Source organism: Labrus mixtus, chromosome 1 (assembly GCF_963584025.1).
Source record: "Labrus mixtus chromosome 1, fLabMix1.1, whole genome shotgun sequence".
Taxonomy (NCBI): Eukaryota; Metazoa; Chordata; class Actinopteri; order Labriformes; family Labridae; genus Labrus; species Labrus mixtus.
In genome coordinates, this window is record NC_083612.1 from 217,984 (window position 1) to 230,000 (window position 12,017).

Below are 12,017 nucleotides of genomic sequence, written 5' to 3' on the forward strand. Positions count from 1 at the left end.
GACAGTAAGATATAATGCATTCAGGTGCTCCTCGGACAGTTAGTTATGATGCATTCAGGTGCTCCTTTGACAGTAAGATATGATCCATTTAACTGCTCCTTGATCAGTTATATATGATGCATTCAGGTGCTCCTTTGACAGTTAGATATGATGCATTCAGGTGCTCCTTGGACAGTTAGATATGATGCATTCAGGTACTCCTTTGACAGTTAGATATGATGCATTCAGGTGCTCCTCAGACAGTTAGATATCATGCATTCAGGTGCTCCTTTGACAGTTAGATATGATGCATTCATGTGCTTCTTGGACAGTTAGATATGATGCTTTCAGGTGCTCCTCGGACAGTAAGATGTGCTGCATTCAGGTGCTCCTCGGACAGTTAGATATGATGCATTCAGGTGCTCCTTGGATAGTTAGATGTCATGCATTCAGGTGCTCCTTGGACAGTTAGAGATGATGCATTCAGGTGCTCCTTGGACAGTTAGATATGATGCTTTCAGGTCCTCTTCGGACAGTAAGATATGATGCATTCAGGTGCTCCTCGGACAGTTAGTTATGATGCATTCAGGTGCTCCTTGATCAGTTAGATATAATGCATTCAGGTGCTCCTTTGACAGTAAGATATGAAGTATTCAGGTGCTCCTCGGACAGTTAGATATGATGCATTCAGGTGCTCCTTTGACAGTAAGATATTATGCATTCAGGTGCTCCTTGATCAGTTAGATATGATGCATTCAGGTGCTCCTTTGACAGTAAGATATGATGCATTCAGGTACTCCCTTTGACAGTTAGATATGATGCATTCAGGTACTCCTTGGACAGTTAGATATGCTGCATTCATGTGCTCCTTGGACAGTTAGATGTGATGCATTCAGGTGCTTCTTGGACAGTTAGATGTGTTGCATTCAGGTACTCCTTGGACAGTTAGATATGATGCATTCAGGTACTCCTTGGACAGTAAGATATGATGCATTCAGGTGCTCCTCGGACAGTTAGATATGATGCATTCAGGTGCTCCTCAAACGGTTAGTTTCAGGCCCACCTTCCCATGTGCTCACTTTTCTCTTATTGGTTAGCTCTGTTTGCAGTCGCAGGGAAATTTGAGTCAGCTTCCGGGTGAATGAGTCCTTGAAAGAGCTACATTATTTGCTCTGATTGGTCAGCAGAACTTGACGTCAGGTTGTGGACAAGTCTCTCCAAGTTCTCGTAAAGTCTTATTCAGAGCAGCAGGAAACCACGTCTGAGTGTTTTGAAACACTGTGCAGAGGTTACAGAGATCCGTCATCGTAACCTGATATCAGCAGGAAAGATCTCCTTTAATAATCAAATCTGTCTTTATTTAAATGAGACGAGGCTCATTGCTTCAGCTGTGTGAGTGGACATGTTTGTTTGTGTGTCAGTCATTCCTGATGATAATTTTAATGATGACAGACTTATAAATATATATAATATATAATATATGAATATATATAATATATTATATTCTGCACACGTATGTATAATAGTTGTGAAACTTTAGTATCTGAAGTGTAGAAGTGACCGAGCTGCTCCCTCGGATTGGACACATGAAACCCTCAACAGGCTGTCGGCTGCAGTCGAGTGTCTCTACCTGTCATTTCCACATGTCACAGTTTGACAAGGTTTTATTCTACTTCTACTTTTACTCTCAGGCAATGTTAAACCAAATCCAGGCCCTGCACTGAATACTATTGCTACACCTGATGAATTCAGAGCCAGAACTGGCCTTGGTATCATTCATATTAATGTTCGGAGCCTTGTCCCAAAATTGGACCTATTAAAATTTGGACACAGTCAACTGATACTGATATTCTTGTATTGTCTGAAACCTGGCTTAGTAAGTCAGTCTTAGTAAGTCAGTCTCAGACAAAGATATTTTTATTAAAGGTTACAATGTCTTTCATTGTGATCGGCCCAGAAAAGGTGGTGGTGTTGCTATATATGTCAAAAATAAGTTCCATGCTACCATCCTAACATCTGTGACCATCAGCAAGCAATTTGAACTTCTTGCCCTGAAACTTGAATTCTGTCAGGGCCAGTCTATCTCAGTTTTGGGTTGTTATAGACCTCCTTCAGCCTGTTTGGAAGCCTTGTCGTCCTTATCTAGCTATGTTGTTGGACTAAATTCCAGTGAGCTACTTTTGGTTGGGGATCTAAATTGTGATTGGCTGTCCACAGCCTCAGACAGCCTCAGATCTGTTTGTGACTCTCTAAACTTGTCTCAACTGATTGATATTCCAACTCGTCCTAATATTAAACAACCCACAAGATCAACCCTACTGGACTTAATTTTGACAAATGCCCCTCATAAGTATACTGATATAGGGTGTTTTGCAAATGATTTAAGTGATCATTGTGCCATTGCAACAGTTTGAAATGCCAAACTTCCCAAAACCAATCCTCGGCTTCTTCAAAGAGATTTTAAAAACTTTTACAAACAAGCTTTTATACATGATCTGGCTTGTTTTGATTGGACCAGAGTTTCTCTCTTTGACAATGTAGAGCTAGCCTGGAAGTATTTTTATGACAGATTTCTGTTTTTAATAGACAAACATGCCCCGTTTTGCAAATTCAGGGTTAAAAGGCGAAACAACCCCTGGTTTTCAACAGAAATTGGAAATCTACTTAAAGATAGGGATGTTGCCTGGGCCAGGGCAAGGAAATCCAAAACCCCAGTGGATTGGCTCCTCTTTCGCCAGCTTCGTAATAAATGTACAACCCTAATTAAGAGGGCCAAATCAGAGTATTTCATCTCTGAAACCACAAAAAACCTTAATGACCCAAAGAAATTTTGGAAAGTCATAAAATCTTCTCCTGGCCACCTGTCACCCAGTGATGTGCCACCCCACTTAGTCAAAGAGTCTTGCATCCTGACTGACAAATCAGCAATGCTGGCTTTTAATTTGACTCCTTGCACCCTGACTTGGTAAAATCCGACAAAAATCAGGATAATGCGTCACTGGCATCTGAGGTTGATAGTCAACTTACTGTTCATCCTTTTCAATTTATGCCAGTGTCTGCCACTGAGGTGCAGAGAGCATTACAGAAACTGGACTCCAGGAAATCAGCAGGTCCTGATGAACTTGAGCCGTTCTTTTGATCAAAATCCTCCATCAAGTTGGTCTATCAAAGCAAGCAGCCTCCTGGTATGGCAACTATCTGTTGTAGCGTAATTCAATTATTAAGATGTTATATCTTTATTTAACCTCGGATTTAAGAAGGGGGCACCACTTCCTGTTAAAGGAAGAAAATAACTTTAACGGTATAAGTTAATTAATTAATCAGTCAGTTTCATATCTTGAAAGAAGTAAGTTCTGGAAATGTTAAACAAGAAAACACACGGACAAAGTCCTGAATTTTATGTGTAAAATTTAATATAAAAAAGGGGTAAACAATAATGTATAGATGAAACAGATAAAGAATATGATTAGGATAAGGCAATTATAATGTATGGTGACATTATATATTTAGTAATGACATAAGACGCGGTATTGTTTGAATGACTTGATCAGAAAATGGTCAAAAAGAAAAAGTTGATAAAGGAATTTTGGGATTCTATTTGGATTTAAAGGAGGGCTCTGAATAGACACGACTCAAGACTCAATCTTCCAACACCTCTTGCCACCAGCAGTCTTACTGTGAGATGTGTTCAATTGAACTCCGCCGGCTGGTCCCGCGTTTCAGTCTCTGACAAGTTTTCCCTTCCTGGGCTACCAGAGAGGTCCACGGGCTAGATTAGATGCTCTTGACACCTGAGTCGGAGTGTGCAGCTGGGATGGAGATTGTACATCGGTTCAGCCGTCGTCTCAGAAGCTCCAAGAGGATCCAACAGGAAAAAATATTAAAGAGTCTTATGATACGTCGATTTCCAATTCAGATTAACCGGATGGCCATCTTGATGAATCCAAACTAAGGAATTGGCGTTCAAAATTGAAGAGCAAAGACTTTGGAGAAGAAAGTTCAAAAACCTTGCTTGAGCCAGAAAGAATTGATGTTCCAAAAATTGTGCGTGAAAAAGAAAGTTCGGCAGAGACTCGTCCCTACGGCACAAACTTAAAAGAAGTGATTCGGACCGAAGTCCGAAGAGAAGAGAGCAAGAGCTGAAGCTCTAAAGTTCAAGAAACCAAAACTAAGAAGAACCCAAAGATCTGAGCTCAGTGTGAACTCTTATCACCTGGATGGGAGGAGGGGGGTCTGCAGGCAAAGAGGGGTGCCGCCCACGGGTGACTCCCATTCTGACTGGAAGACAATAGTTTAAACTAAACTGAGTTTACTCAATAAGATTAAGAATAAGAATCTAAACATATATACGTCACCATACATTCATTTTGATATTATTTCTATCAGATCCACGTTGATGTAGGTTCACGTCATATATTTAGACAAACATTTCTATCAGATTCATGTTGAGATGAAAATCACACCATCTGGGAACATCCTCAGTTAATCCCAGCCTGTAGGTGAACAAAAACATGTTATACAGTCAACATTCTTAATAAGACATATTAATAAAGTAGAAAAAGAAGTTGGTGTCTTTAAATAACACCTTCTATAGCTAATATCAAAGAGTATGCTTTATAATACGTCTAAATGTATAATTATGAAGGTTACGTATTCATGGTTATTCTAACACTAGATGGCAATAGCGTTCTACGTCAAATTCCTATTAAACATAATATAACTCTTATTCCTGTTCTGAAGATCAGATTTTGAGTTTAAAAAGATGATTATAATACATTCAATGTGACAATTACAAATATCTAGATGAAGAAAGACATAAATGTTCATTTGATGCAGAATTGAAAGCTGTGGTTTAATTTAGTTCTTCAGCAGTCCTTCAACAGATGGTCAATTTTACGACTTTGCAGAGACTGGTTTCGGTCACAGTTCATGTCTTTGGGGTCAATTCGTAGATAGCAGAGTGTTCTGTTTCCGCTCGGTTGTTTATTCAAGGTGTTGTAAAAGTTCATAATATCCTGTCTGAGAGGGAGACTTAAGCCATTGATCAGTTCCTTTGTTCCTTGGTAAAAGTAAGATTAATCCATAGTCCTGAGTCCTGCAGGAAGAGAGGTTGTAAAACGTGTCTGCTGATAACGGCTACACTGTCAAACAGAACGCAATGCGTGCAAATGGCAGGATCCACCTCTTCCTTTTTAGAAATCTCAAAAGGGGTGCCCCAAGGTTCGATACTGGGACCTATTTTATTTTCCATTTTATCAATAACGTGTGAAAATTTGTCAAATGCCATGTATCACTTTTATGCTGATGACACTATCATCTATTGTTGCTCAGCATCTGTTGCACAAGCTTTTGAGTTTTTGCAGTCAGCTTTCAATGTTGTCCAGTGTCGTTTGAGGGAACTAAGGTTGGTCATAAACACTGACAAAACAAAGCTCATGTTGTTTTCTCATTTAAGTGGAGAAACAACAAATGTCCCTTTCATTTTAACTTCTCAAGGAAATGTAATTGAACTTGTCAAAAGCTACAAGTACTTGGGATTTATTCTTGAGTGTGATCTGTCTTTTAAATCACATATTGCCAATTTGGCCTCTAACTTAAGGTGAAGTTGGGATTTTATTACAAAAATAAATCCTGCTTTTCCCTCAGAGCGAGGAAGCTTCTTGTTTCATCAACCTTTATTCCTTTGTTGGATTATGGAGATGTACTGTATATGGGCGCCTCGGCCAAATGTTTAGTCATTGGACACCGTGTATCACTGTGCGTTGAGATTTGTTACTGGTTGTAGACGCTTCACTCATCACTGTGACCTGTACACTAACTCAGATTGGCCATCTTTGAAGGTGCGCAGGCATATACACTGGCTGAAGCTTATTTATTAAGCTCTTCATGGTTTGGTGCCTTCTTACTTATGTTCATACCTTCAAAGAACCAGAAGCCACTATGCCTTGTGTTCCTGTGATGTCTTTAAACTGTCTGTGCGTCGTGTCCGCACGGAGCTCGGGAAAAGAGCGTTTAGTTTTGCTGCTCCCACCGCAGGGAACTTTCTCCAAAATGAATTGAAAATGGCGGATCTCATTTCGCTTGAAGCCTTTGGCTCAATCTTAAAAGATAAAATACGCGAGACAGTTGGAAAGTGCCTGTGTTTCTGAATTGTAATTCGTGATCAAGATTCTGCACTTTATCTGTAAATCAATTTGCACATTGTAAATCTTGTTCTCTCTTAACTTATTGTTTGTAAACTGTCTCTTTATCATGAAATGCTTTTTATGACGTGTGATGCTGCCTTCTTGGCCAGGTCACCCTGTGAAAGAGATCCTGATCTCAATGGGTTATTTATCTGGTTAAATAAAGGTTAAATAAAAAATAGACACAGAGCTCCGCCCACTCTGCAGCTCTGAGCCTCCTCCAACAGTCTCCACTTGACCTTTACATTTCTCTTCCACAAAACCAAAACATGTATCACATGTGTCTTTCATTGGTTCTTTGTTCAGCAGGACTTTATCACTGACCTGAACCTGTTAATTCATGCAGTTCCTGGAGTGTTCACTAGAGGCTGGCTGCAGAAGCACAGGAAGTCACATACACACCCATTCTAAAAAGCCTGTTTTTACAGCAGAGATTAACATGTTTACAGCCTGGTTCAAAAAACCAAATAGGTGTGATTAGCTCATGTCTCGATGGACACACACTGTACGGGGGGTGAATGTTATTCACAATAAGACAGGTGGGCGCGGTGTAACGGTTTGTCAGGAGGTTTAAAACCTGCCTCAGTTCCAGCTCTCAGCCTGTCGTTAGGTTGTTGCTAAAGGTAAATGTGATGAGCAGCAGCAGAGGAAAGGACCAATGGAGAGGCTGGAGAGGCTTTTTTAACAAAGCGTTTGAGATCGGGACCTTACAGAGGAGTCTGGCAGTAAGAATCGCTTTGAACCTCTTGGTGGAAGCAGGGACCCCCCCCCCCCCCATCCACCCAAAACGGGGCCTGGAACCCCATGACTATTAAAACAAGAACTTGTTAGTCTGTCTCTGTTTTTAAAACATCGCCTCTCTCCACTCGCTGGAAACACTGATTATCAGTCCAGATACTGGAGGTCACATCGTTCTACTTATGGAGCTTTACTGCAACACACACACACACACACACACACACACACACACACACACACACAGCTCTGAGCTGCTGCATCAGTGGTTCTGTGCTGCTGGTCCAATGAGAGGTCGTTTCCTGTCTGATTATTTATGACCCTTGCAGGACGATTCAGTCACAGATCGATGGCGCTGTTCAACCTGCAAGCTGCACACGGAGTAAATCCGTCAGTCTCCTCCTCCTCTTCTGATTGGCTGTTCTTTAAACACTCTGATATTATAAATATGATGATTAAAGCTGAAAGAGATCCTTTCTGTTCTCAGTCCTGCACAGTCTCTGTGTAAAAATAAATGACTCAACGCTGCCCCCTGCTGAGCCATGAGGTGACCTGCAGTCTCTTCTTACACTGATAGAAAGAAATGACTCAACGCTGCCCCCTGCTGAGCCATGAGGTGACCTGCAGTCTCTTCTTACACTGATAGAAAGAAATGACTCAACGCTGCCCCCTGCTGAGCCATGAGGTGACCTGCAGTCTGATAGAAAGAAATTACTTCTAATCAACAGAACATGAATACATCTGGAGAATCAGAGAATAAGAAATCAAAGTCAACTAGATTTAACCTTTTCAAAGTGTTTGTTTCTTCAGTTTTCTGCACTGACTTGTTTCTCTTTGTCTTTCAGGTATTTTATTTTCCACGTTGGTGTTCGGCCCGGCCTGTGGCTTCATCTTAGGTTCTGTCTGTACCAAAGTCTACGTGGACGCAGTCTTCATCGACACCAGTGAGTGGGCCTTTCTTTAAAACCTCCTGGTACCTTTAAGTAGCACTTCCTGTGATGTCCTCTGGTTCTTTAAGTAACACTTCCTGTGATGTCCTCTGGTTCTTTAAGTAGCACTTCCTGTGATGTCCTCTGGTTCTTTAAGTAACACTTCCTGTGATGTCCTCTGGTTCTTTAAGTACCACTTCCTGTGATGTCCTCTGGTTCTTTAAGTACCACTTCCTGTGATGTCCTCTGGTTCTTTAAGTAGCACTTCCTGTAATGTCCTCTGGTTCTTTAAGTAACACTTCCTGTGATGTCCTCTGGTTCTTTAAGTAGCACTTCCTGTGATTTCCTCTGATTCTTTAAATAACACTTCCTGTGATGTCCTCTGGTTCTTTAAGTAGCACTTCCTGTGATGTCCTCTGGTTCTTTAAGTAGCACTTCCTGTTCTCTGGTTCTTTAAGTAGCACTTCCTGTCCTCTTTTTCTTTAAGTAGCACTTCCTGTCCTCTGGTTCTTTAAGTAGCACTTCCTGTGATGTCCTCTGGTTCTTTAAGTAGCACTTCCTGTTCTCTGGTTCTTTAAGTAGCACTTCCTGTCCTCTTTTTCTTTAAGTAGCACTTCCTGTACTCTGGTTCTTTAAGTAGCACTTCCTGTGATGTCCTCTGGTTCTTTAAGTAGCACTTCCTGTGATGTCCTCTGGTTCTTTAAGTAGCACTTCCTGTCCTCTTTTTCTTTAAGTAGCACTTCCTGTCCTCTGGTTCTTTAAGTAGCACTTCCTGTCCTCTGGTTCTTTAAGTAGCACTTCCTGTGATGTCCTCTGGTTCTTTAAGTAAAACTTCCTATGATGTCCTCTGGTTCTTTAAGTAACACTTCCTGTGATTTCCTCTGGTTCTTTAAGTAGTCCTGCCTGTCCTCGACTTCTTTAAGTAGCACTTCCTGTGATGTCCTCTGGTTCTTTAAGTAACACTTCTTGTGATGTCCTCTGGTTCTTTAAGTAGTACTTCCTGTGATGTCCTCTGGTTCTTTAAGTAGCACTTCCTGTGATGTCCTCTGGTTCTTTAAGTAACACTTCCTGTGATGTCCTCTGGTTCTTTAAGTAGCACTTCCTCTAATGTCCTCTGGTTCTTTAAGTAGCACTTCCTGTGATGTCCTCTGGTTCTTTAAGTAACACTTCTTGTGATGTCCTCTGGTTCTTTAAGTAGTACTTCCTGTGATGTCCTCTGGTTCTATAAGTAGCACTTCCTGTCCTCTGGTCCTTTAAGTAGCACTTCCTGTAATGTCCTCTGGTTCTTTAAGTAGCACTTCCTCTAATGTCCTCTGGTTCTTTAAGTAGCACTTCTTGTGATGTCCTCTGGTCCTTTAAGTAGCACTTCCTGTGATGTCCTCTGGTTGTTTAAGTAGCACTTCCTGTCCTCTGGTTCTTTAAGTAGCACTTCCTGTGATGTCGTCTGGTTCTTTAAGTAGCACTTCCTGTCCTCTGGTTCTTTAAGTAGCACTTCCTGTGATGTCCTCTGGTTCTTTAAGTAGCACTTCCTGTTCTCTGGTTCTTTAAGTAGCACTTCCTGTCCTCTTTTTCTTTAAGTAGCACTTCCTGTCCTCTGGTTCTTTAAGTAGCACTTCCTGTGATGTCCTCTGGTTCTTTAAGTAGCACTTCCTGTTTTCTGGTTCTTTAAGTAGCACTTCCTGTCCTCTTTTTCTTTAAGTAGCACTTCCTGTACTCTGGTTCTTTAAGTAGCACTTCCTGTGATGTCCTCTGGTTCTTTAAGTAGCACTTCCTGTGATGTCCTCTGGTTCTTTAAGTAGCACTTCCTGTCCTCTTTTTCTTTAAGTAGCACTTCCTGTCCTCTGGTTCTTTAAGTAGCACTTCCTGTCCTCTGGTTCTTTAAGTAGAACTTCCTGTGATGTCCTCTGATTCTTTAAGTAAAACTTCCTATGATGTCCTCTGGTTCTTTAAGTAACACTTCCTGTGATTTCCTCTGGTTCTTTAAGTAGCCCTGCCTGTCCTCGACTTCGTTAAGTAGCACTTCCTGTGATGTCCTCTGGTTCTTTAAGTAACACTTCTTGTGATGTCCTCTGGTTCTTTAAGTAGTACTTCCTGTGATGTCCTCTGGTTCTTTAAGTAGCACTTCCTGTGATGTCCTCTGGTTCTTTAAGTAACACTTCCTGTGATGTCCTCTGGTTCTTTAAGTTGCACTTCCTGTAATGTCCTCTGGTTCTATAAGTAGCACTTCCTGTCCTCTGGTCCTTTAAGTAGCACTACCTGTAATGTCCTCTGGTCCTTTAAGTAGCACTCCCTGTAATGTCCTCTGGTTCTTTAAGTAGCACTTCCTGTGATGTCCTCTGGTTCTATAAGTAGCACTTCCTGTCCTCTGGTCCTTTAAGTAGCACTCCCTGTAATGTCCTCTGGTCCTTTAAGTAGCACTTCCTGTGATGTCCTCTGGTTCTATAAGTAGCACTTCCTGTCCTCTGGTCCTTTAAGTAGCACTCCCTGTAATGTCCTCTGGTTCTTTAAGTAGCACTTCCTGTGATGTCCTCTGGTTCTATAAGTAGCACTTCCTGTCCTCTGGTCCTTTAAGTAGCACTTCCTGTAATGTCCTCTGGTTCTTTAAGTAGCACTTCCTGTGATGTCCTCTGGTTCTATAAGTAGCACTTCCTGTCCTCTGGTCCTTTAAGTAGCACTTCCTGTAATGTCCTCTGGTTCTTTAAGTAGCACTTCCTCTAATGTCCTCTGGTTCTTTAAGTAGCACTTCTTGTGATGTCCTCTGGTCCTTTAAGTAGCACTTCCTGTGATGTCCTCTGGTTCTATAAGTAGCACTTCCTGTCCTCTGGTCCTTTAAGTAGCACTTCCTGTAATGTCCTCTGGTTCTTTAAGTAGCACTTCCTCTAATGTCCTCTGGTTCTTTAAGTAGCACTTCTTGTGATGTCCTCTGGTCCTTTAAGTAACACTTCTTGTGATGTCCTCTGGTTCTTTAAGTAGCACTTCCTGTAATGTCCTCTGGTTCTTTAAGTAGCACTTCTTGTGATGTCCTCTGGTCCTTTAAGTAGCACTTCCTGTCCTCTTTTTCTTTAAGTAGCACTTCCTGTCCTCTGGTTCTTTAAGTAGCACTTCCTGTGATGTCCTCTGGTTCTTTAAGTAGCACTTCCTGTAATGTCCTCTGGTTCTTTAAGTAGCACTTCTTGTGATGTCCTCTGGTTGTTTAAGTAGCACTTCCTGTCGTCTGGTTCTTTAAGTAGCACTTCTTGTGATGTCCTCTGGTTCTTTAAGTAACACTTCCTGTGATGTCCTCTGGTTCTTTAAGTAACACTTACTGTGATGTCTTCTGGTTCTTTAAGTAGCACTTCCTGTCCTCTGGTTCTTTAAGTAGCACTTCCTGTCCTCTTTTTCTTTAAGTAGCACTTCCTGTCCTCTGGTTCTTTAAGTAGCACTTCCTGTCCTCTTTTTCTTTAAGTAGCACTTCCTGTGATGTCCTCTGGTTCTTTAAGTAGCACTTCCTGTCCTCTGGTTCTTTAAGTAGCACTTCCTGGGATGTCCTCTGGTTCTTTAAGTAGCACTTCCTGTGATGTCCTCTGGTTCTTTAAGTAGCACTTCCTGTCCTCTGGTTCTTTAAGTAGCACTTCCTGTGATGTCCTCTGGTTCTTTAAGTAGCACTTCCTGTGATGTCCTCTGGTTCTTTAAGTAGCACTTCCTGTCCTCTGGTTCTTTAAGTAGCACTTCTTGTGATGTCCTCTGGTTCTTTAAGTAACACTTCCTGTGATGTCCTCTGGTTCTTTAAGTAGCACTTCCTGTGATGTCCTCTGGTTCTTTAAGTAGCACTTCCTGTAATGTCCTCTGGTTCTTTAAGTAGCACTTCTTGTGATGTCCTCTGGTTCTTTAAGTAGCACTTCCTGTGATGTCCTCTGGTTCTTTAAGTAACACTTCTTGTGATGTCCTCTGGTTCTTTAAGTAGCACTTCCTGTCCTCTTTTTCTTTAAGTAGCACTTCCTGTGATGTCCTCTGGTTCTTTAAGTAGCACTTCCTGTCCTCTGGTTCTTTAAGTAGCACTTCCTGGGATGTCCTCTGGTTCTTTAAGTAGCACTTCCTGTGATGTCCTCTGGTTCTTTAAGTAGCACTTCCTGTCCTCTGGTTCTTTAAGTAACACTTCCTGTGATGTCCTCTGGTTCTTTAAGTAGCACTTCCTGTGATGTCCTCTGGT

General features: G+C 41.5%; 1 protein-coding gene across 1 annotated transcript in view; it reads left to right on the forward strand.

Moving 5' to 3' along the window:
* Positions 1–12,017, forward strand: part of LOC132984589 (solute carrier organic anion transporter family member 3A1-like) — a 48,509-nt gene that overhangs the window by 27,039 nt on the left and 9,453 nt on the right. Inside the window, exon 3 of the mRNA XM_061054692.1 lies at positions 7,745–7,843. Coding sequence (XP_060910675.1) covers positions 7,745–7,843 — 99 coding nt within the window. The remainder of the gene's footprint in view (positions 1–7,744; positions 7,844–12,017) is intronic.